Genomic DNA, 8,541 nt, shown 5'->3' with positions numbered 1-8,541 from the left:
AGAGACTGCTTACTCCGACTGCCTACTCACCACTGTGCAGGCCACGCAGCTGGTGTCTCTTGGGCCCTGGGGTCTGTGGCACCACAAGGACTTCTTTGTAAGGACAGCCTTGATGATTTAGGATAGCATGAAGTGGCAACGTTAGTACATTTGAAAGTTTCAAAGAAATCACATGTTTTTTCAACATTCTAAAGCCTTTATTTAGCATCAGGTAGATTATTTCATTATAACACTTGTGAACTTCAAGACAGCAATTAAAATAATTTACTGGCAGCTACCTAAGGCCCCTGGGAATAATATCTGAGGCTGGGGTTGGGTGGATAAATATAAGATTAATGTACCCCAATTAAAGGGGCAAAGCTACTACCGTACAGTAGGTCTCCATACATACTTTAAGTACACAGGTGCTTTGCAAAGTTGAAATGCACAAGACCTCCTGTTACATAGTTTGATATTTATAATACATAAGTGCAACTTAATCTCTGGTGGCACTTGCCACTGGAAGTTGAAGCATTTAAAAAGGTTTGTCATTATGTAATGATGATGGTGATTAAAATCTATATCTAGGGCATTTTTGCGTATTGCTAGGTTTTCATACATATTTTCAATTCAAACACATACAATTAAACACCTCTTATAGTCTAATGACATGGATTACAGAATTGTAAAGGTCAATACAGCGCACTAAAATAAACTGAAAATGTGTATCATTTGCGTAATTCTTTAGAATTTTCCAATCAGGAATGTCTGTTCTGAATATGCAGCCATTTTTTTCTTTTTGGAAGTGGGAAGGGGTAAAATGAGAGGATTAGAAGAAAAGCCATCCTATGGATGTAGACTTTACAAAATGACATAACCTTCTCTGCATTTGAGCACATAAACGTTGTATAGGAGAATTCTACATTTCAAAGTTACATCTAAAACACTGAAGCCTGACAGCATAAAATATTCAAAAATAACTTGATTTGGAATTACTGTATAATTTCATAAAGCTAAAGTTACATTTAGTATAAACCTTCAGTAAATAGCAACCATATGGCAATAGCAACCATAAAAAAGCATATTCTCCATTCTCTAGCAGTTTCTCTTACCTCTCTATAAAACAGTACTCCAAATAAGTATGTTTGGATAGCAAAATCACCTATTTTCCGTAAGACTCATCACCAATATCACCTTAGCCCTACTTTTGTTTGGTGAAATGCAAGTTATGAGTGGGGTTTTCTTTCTTTAAAAGATGAGTAGAAACCAAGGGGAAAAAATTTAAAAATGTATGTTTAAGACTTATTTGTAGATTAGTCAAATGCCCTGACTTGTCTGCATTTTAATAAATGTCAGGCAAATTAAAGTAGTTTCTGTCCCAGTAGCTGCCCGAGTAAAGCCAGTCCTGTGCTCCGTTGTAGGGATTAGGACCTTGATGAAACCACCTGTTGAAGAGAAAGGACAAGATTTACCAGAGAAACTTTAAAATCACAGGGTACCTGCTGTTTTACTAGTTTGCAGTTATTTCCCTACTGAAGCAATTCATTCTGAGTTAGGGATTTCCAAAGGGGGTGAAGAACTGATAGTTTTTCTCTTTAGAGAGCACATATGTAGAATAATATTCCAAAATGTGTAATGATACCACACAAAACGTCTATGTATTTTCCAGTGCATCTAGCAATACTAAACAGAAGTAGGACTTTCTGTCTAGCAGGGTTGTTACAGCCAATATTTTTGTCTAATTGTTCATCCTCTATGCCCAATAGAACACTTCTAAACAATAGAAACACTTTTGTAGTCAGGCCTAGCAAAGTCAAGCACTTCAGAATAGCAGGTAAATCAAAATCAGGGTAATCAAAAATAATTTTAAAAATTAACCAAGCTTTAGACTCTGTGCCATAGGATATCTTCCATACAAAGTACAGTGAAGGAAAAAGAATTACAATGATAACATTTTACAGAACAATAGATTTAATAGCAAAGGATGTTTTCTTGTTCACATGTAAGCACAGTTCTCTAAAGAACATGTCTGCAAACCTCCCTTTAGGGGTCACTTATTCTTGGGGAGAATTCTAACACTGCACTAGAGATGAGCACCTTGGAGTTGATGATCTGATCAAAGGATTAGGGTTTCTTTCAACTTCTAGTTCTCCTGATTTTGAGCATTCATGTCTGGAAACCTCTACTGCTATCATCATACCCCCTCCACATACAAAAAGTCCAATTAATTTATCTTTCTAACGTCAAACATTTTAGAAAAGCATGGCTAATGGGGAAGAGTAGGAGGGTAAGATTTCTTTGCTAGCTTTCATTCAATATTTTTGAGTCTATAGTGTCCATGGGTCAATATCAGAAAATAACATTATAAAATATTAATTTTGCACAATGCTCATATTGAGGGGGGGAGATGATGTCATCAATTTTCTTGCCTCATCACCTGTCTCTCCTCCTCTTCAAATCTTTGTCTCTCATCAGTCCCTCCACTTCTTCCCCATACTCTACTTATTAAAGTCTGTGAGCTCCTCTAGGAAAATAGGTCAGGATCACAAGCAGCCATTTTCACAAGCAGGACCACAGTTTATAGCCTGAAAAACCCTGGAGCCTGAACTCTCTTCAAGTGAGTGGCACAAGCCGTTAGCAGAAATGTTAACTTTTAGTGCAGAAGAACTTGGGACAAGTTATAGTAACATTTCTGAGTTTGATTTCTATGACACTAGCTAGCTCTACACAGAAGAAAAATGTTCCGTTACAAAGGTGACCCCACCACCTCCCCTACTTGAACTGAATGAACCAAGTTATTCAAATATACACTATCAGAAATGAAAAGAATGTCAGTGAATGTGCAGTCTTCTTACCACTGCCAGAAAAGTGCTGCGCGCACACACACACACACACACTCATATATATATTTTTTTGACAAAGTGTCGGTAGGGTCACTTTAAAGACCTAAATATGCACATAAGAACTACTAGTGCTACGAAACAGCTGTGGAAGGAAGCATGTGTAAGGTTCCAAATTAGAGCTCACAAATGTAGCTGCTAGCTTGTATTTTTCAGGTGACAACAGAACTGTTAAAAGCTCTGCTTTCTGAATGTTAAGACTTTATCTGACAGTAAAAATTCTTCCTGGGCTTTCCACTTATACTGTATACTTGAAAACGTGATCAGAAAAATAAGAATTAATAATTAGAAATATAGTACAAAAGTGGGGTTCTACACAAAAGAGACAAGAAATAACAATAAAATGTGTCAAATCTTTTCAAAAGGGATCACCATAAAGACGTGTCTTTGCCTGAAGGATTAATGAAGTTGGGGGTTCCAATCACAGGTAATCGGATTACTAATTGTGTGCCCTTGCATGAGTCCCTTACTAAATGAAACACACCCACATTTAGTTTTCTCTGGTACAATGAAGGAATTTGTCAACTAATGGTTTTCAAACTCTGTTACATGGAGTTTAGGGATGTAGGGTATGTGCAGGGTGGGAGGAGGTGGGAGTGGCCCTGCCACTCAGCCCTGATCCAACCACAGCAGCTCCACTGGCACGTGTTCTGTATTTGTAGGTTCTTTATGCGTTCATCAGCAACAAAGATGTGAAGGCTAACAAAACGTCCAAACCCACTGGTCTAGATGATATCTAAGGTCGTTTCACATTCTAATAATTATCTTCCTTTATGATGTAAAAGGGCTACCAAATAATATCTGCTGAAATGCTTGCAGAATTCTGTTCATATTGGCTCTAAAATTGATTTACTCACTGAATTGTAGGACAATGGTTTCTATTTACATGATACAAATGTAGGAAGTGTTTTTATTCTATTCTTATTTACAAGAGATTCTATTGTTCAATAAAGTGACTACTAAATAACTCCTGATCCTTAAAAACTTAGAAGTTTTACTGCCCCTTTCTACTTCTGAATGGAGTCCAGGTTGTTCCTTTATACAGATCAAATTTCCATTTCATGTCAAATCTCTTGTATTTGGAAGAATAAAGGTACTGTCTTAAATATCCTTGATACATGATATATACTGGGGGTACCAAAATAATGTATACACATTTTAAGAGATGTTATCTATGTATTACTTTTTGAAGTTGAATTGAATTGTGGTAGCAATGTGTAGTATGACATTCGCTCAAAAGATGGTGTTAATCAAATGAATTCCAGCGTCACCATAGGACAGGCAGGACAGTCAAAGAAAATGGCGGAAGCACAGTTGTTGTTTGAGGAGTGCAAGCCTATTTTGAAGTAGTATTTGAAACTTGAAAATGTTGTGAAAGTACAACGACAATAGAGGTGTGAGTATGCAATAGAACCTCCAACACGCCTAACAACTGCACCCATTTGTGGTAAGTTGGAGACGCATGGTGCTGTGTGAAAAAATTGAAATGGCATGCACAGTGATACAAGTGGATTTTGGTCAGTGTTGCTCAAGCAGAAGTTTGCTGTAATCAGAAGTGTCTAGACGCTGATGGTGACCACTTTGAGCACCTCTTGTAATCGCAGAAGTCAAACATGACTTGTATTCATCTTTTGTTACTGGTATATATTGAGTATTACAATTTTATTACAGTTTTTTTCCTTTCTTAAAATGTGTATACACTTTTTGGCACCCTGTGTGTTTTTTTTTTTTTTTTTGTGTGTGTGTGTGTGTGTGTGCAGACGGCCTTATAATTTACTCACATATATAAACAAATGGCTCGGAACATATTTTCTTGCCCAAATCTGTAGTTCTGGAGTTTACGTCCCCTCTTATATATGGAAAGGATAGGGTTTTGTTGGATAAGCAAGCAAGAAAGTTTTCTTAATTGGTAAGAAAATAGTGTGGGACTATTTTAACCTTAATTTCCAACTAGTCCTTCTTCTTTGTCACACACGCAATTCTCTCAGTTTGCATATTTAGTCAGTGGAAAGGACTTTTCTTTCAGGCCTGGAAACAACTTGGCAAGGCTCACATAAGGCCTTGCTCTGCAGTTCACCACATCTGACAGCCCCGTCACACCTGAGGGCTCAGCTAAGAGGTCTGAGAACTCACACACCTCGTATTCCAGTCCTCTTCTGACTTGGACCTGTTTTTGCGGGCTGCTCTTTGTTTTTCTTCAAGTCGTTTTTTTTCTTCACTAGCTTGATCTAAAATAAGAACATCAATGGAAAAGTTATTCTGTGAGAAGAGACTGCCAAGCACAGCACCAAGCATAACTTTATGGAGAAGCACCATCCTTGGGTATTAGAATGACTTCCATTTTATCAGAATGCAATCACCATAGTCGACCATCAAGTTAAAATTGTAACACACTCCTAGGTTTGTAAGAGGCAGAGCTGGCATTCAAGACTCAGTCGTATCTTTCTACAGCCTGCATTTACCCAAAGGGACCTGTTTATTCTTAAAGCTAAAAAAACTATTAAAATGCCTTCAATGAAAACTTAGGCAGAAAAACTGACTAAATGTGAATTTTTCTAAATTTTTAGACTTCGCAGAGCTCCTTTAGATTCCATTCATAAGAAATCCAAACAACTTTCCAAAATACTGTTGCACTATCTCATTGACAATTCAAAAAGAGCATCAGAGGATTTAGTTAGAACAGTGTTTGTGAAACCTGTGAAAGATGACTCTTTGTGGGGCCATCCTGTGCACTGCAGGACGTTTAGCTTCATCTCTGGGCTCTACCCACTAGGTGCCAGTAGTAGTTCCCCAGATGTGACAACCAAAGTCTCCAGACATTGCCACATATCCCCTGGGGGAAAAAATTGCTCCCCCACTTTGAAAGTCCCTGAATTAGAAGAAATTTAACACCATAAGACAAAAATGTTTTAATTAACCAAGGGGAGGCAAAGTTCTTCTTTGAGGCTTACAAGGTGACATTTAAATTCTGAACTACATAGTAAAATAGTTTAAAGTTGATAAAGATGCTACTATTTTCTCAAATTCCTCTCTGACACTTAAGATAGGTCTCTGGTCATACACAGTATACTCAGTTATTAGGGAGTATCACTGAAATAATGGATATGAGCAAATAAAGTATACCTCAGATTTCCAAATTTGAAACAGAACTTATTGAATTTAAATTTAATTAAAAAATCTGTAAGAGAGACTAAAAATGCTTGTACTTCAATGATGCCAACAATCACCAGGAATAAAATAAACCATCATCCCCAAAGAAATTACTCCTCACTGGTAGCACCCTCCGATTCTACTTACCAATTTCTCCATTCTCCATAGCTCTGATGTCAGGCCGTAGCCTGCAGTCTGTCTTAGGAATCACACTCTCCATTTCTTTGTCTACTTCATTCAAAACCATTGCAAAGCTAGTAAAATTGTACATCTGAAAAGAAGCAAACCATTCAAATTAACATATACCAAGGCACAAGGAAAAATGAAAACCCCTGACGGTAGAATAAGTTTGATCTGACAGTAACCTTTCCTCCCTTTTATGGCAAAGATGGTCAGCCTTTCTCAGACTATACATCTAAATGTTTTCACGAAAGAGGTATTATTGGTCTCAAAGAAATCTTGAAGCAGGCCTCACAGAATGAACATTGTCTCTCGCTATCAACTTTCAGTAGAACTATGAGCGAAACCAACATTGTTTCTACTTTCTTCATTGAAATCATTACTCACTGGATCTGGGGGGCTTATACTGAAGAGATTGCATTATCTTGTTTTTAATGAGAGCCAGTCTTTCTTCTAAGTCTTTGTTAAAGAAGCTCCCCAAAGTCCCCACTGCACACAGCCAGGCACCAGAGGGGATGGCTGGCATGAATGCACTGGGCCTCAGAAGGGATACTGCACACAGAAGCCAGCTGGGGGGCACAGGTGAGGAGCATTTCCACGACAACCTGCCCCCTTTTGCCTGGGCTGGCCCTACACGTGCCAAGGAAAGAACACCACCATGCTCAGTGCAAACAGCGAGACCACATTCAGCAAGCCCTGTCTCACCTGAGCAGAATTTGGAGGCCGTGGGGCTATTCGCCACAGGAGGACACTTCCGGGGATAACAAACACACTTTCAGAATCTGGCATCGGCATTTCATCCGACTCCTCAGATGTGCTCATCTGGAAGAACCAACACATGAATAAAAGCAAAATGTTTTAAAAAGAAGATACTTATGAATTAGAAACTGAGCACCATTTATTGCACACCACTAGAAGGCAAACCGCATGAGGGAGGGGCACCACGGCCTTCTCGTTCTTATCTCCTTACCTTTTCCCACAATATAGGGAGTGAATAAAACACTTGCTGCACGACTTAAGTGCCATGAGTCACCGTGTGTTATATCAATTAGTGGTATTTGCATTTGAGGCATTATTACCATCATTCTTTACTCTAGTGTTTTAATGTTTTTAAAGCTTTTTAAAAAAGACAGAATAACTCCTTAGAGTATTTACTGGAAAATTATAAGAACTTCAAGCAAAGGTTAAATTCTTGGAGCAGTTAGCTCAATTATCAATGACACAAAACAAGCAGGGATCCCAAAAGCATGTGATTAAACAAGAATTTCAAAAGATGACAGGCTAAATAGGAAACGAACGTGTTTGTGGTTTTTTTTTGGCTGCCCCTCATAGGCCAGAGCTATGCTAGGAGATCTCTCTCTATTTAGTCCTTACATAATAAATCGATGAGGATATATTATTACCAGTTTATCTATAAAGGCGTTAAGCCTTTGCAAGGTGAACACCCCCAACGTCAGACTAGAACGACTACATGAGACGCTTTCAGTGAACACGTAGTTTAAAAAACAGCACAGGAGGCAACACGCAGATGACGACAAATTTCCCGTGGCATTTGAATATGCTCAGGGACATCAGAAATCTATGGCAGCTAGGTGCACGCAAGAAGGAGAGACTAGACAAGGAGTGAATGTGTGGAAATAATTTCTGTCTCCAAGGCGTAAGGCCACTTTTCTACAAAGACTGACCAAGGATTTATGGGACATGAGGAAAATTTTCTGCAATGCCGCCAATGTCCTTTGCTGTCCTCGACCCCACCTTTATAACAGAGGGTGGATGACATGTGTGTTGCTGAAGTTGTGTTTGCCAAGTTGCCTTGTACTGGCTGGAGCTGCTGTCGAGGAATTTGTGTCGGGGCTCCCAGAATCCTGCATTATTTCCTTCTCCAGCCCCATCAGTTTTGTAACAGCTGCAGAGAGGTGTCAGTGCACCTCCCAGAATGAAGGAAAAGCAGGTAGGACGTGAGCAGGAGAGTAAAATTGTGCACAGACAGATGAAGGGAAATAGAAAGAAGGAAAAAAGCCAAAGCCCCCGGAAAGTAGTACGCTCTGGTCATTTAATAAAATTCTTTTCACCTCAGGATCATAGTTAACTTGATTTACAAAGAAAGTTACTCATAAATACACCTTCTGTTTTTGAGGAAGATTAGGGCTTTTGCATGCAGAAGAATGACCCAAAGAGCCCCAGAGACTACAATTCGGAAGGTCTGTGGTAAGTCTGAGAGCCTGCAAGCTCTCCGGTGATTCCAGGTTGCTAGTACGCCGACATACTTTGAAAAGAAAGGACGTTAGTCATCTTTACTGTGAGCTGATACTATTCAGAGCCCTTTACCTTT

General features: G+C 38.9%; 1 protein-coding gene across 12 annotated transcripts in view; it reads right to left on the bottom strand.

The window, feature by feature from the left end:
- Positions 1-175: 175 nt before the first annotated feature.
- OSBPL1A (oxysterol binding protein like 1A) overlaps positions 176-8,541 on the bottom strand; it is a 198,570-nt gene continuing 190,204 nt past the window's right edge. For all 12 annotated transcript variants that reach the window (XM_081078675.1, XM_081078683.1, XM_081078682.1 and 9 more), the window contains 4 exons: positions 6,915-7,031; positions 6,177-6,300; positions 5,017-5,107; positions 176-1,424 (listed from right to left, as the gene is read on the bottom strand). In XM_081078675.1, coding sequence (XP_080934801.1) covers positions 1,322-1,424; positions 5,017-5,107; positions 6,177-6,300; positions 6,915-7,031 — 435 coding nt within the window. In that variant the 3' untranslated portion in view covers positions 176-1,321. The remainder of the gene's footprint in view (positions 1,425-5,016; positions 5,108-6,176; positions 6,301-6,914; positions 7,032-8,541) is intronic.

This window comes from Rhinolophus hipposideros (assembly GCF_964194185.1).
Source record: "Rhinolophus hipposideros genome assembly, chromosome: 17".
Taxonomy (NCBI): domain Eukaryota; kingdom Metazoa; phylum Chordata; class Mammalia; order Chiroptera; family Rhinolophidae; genus Rhinolophus; species Rhinolophus hipposideros.
This window is presented reverse-complemented; position numbering and strand designations above follow the sequence as displayed.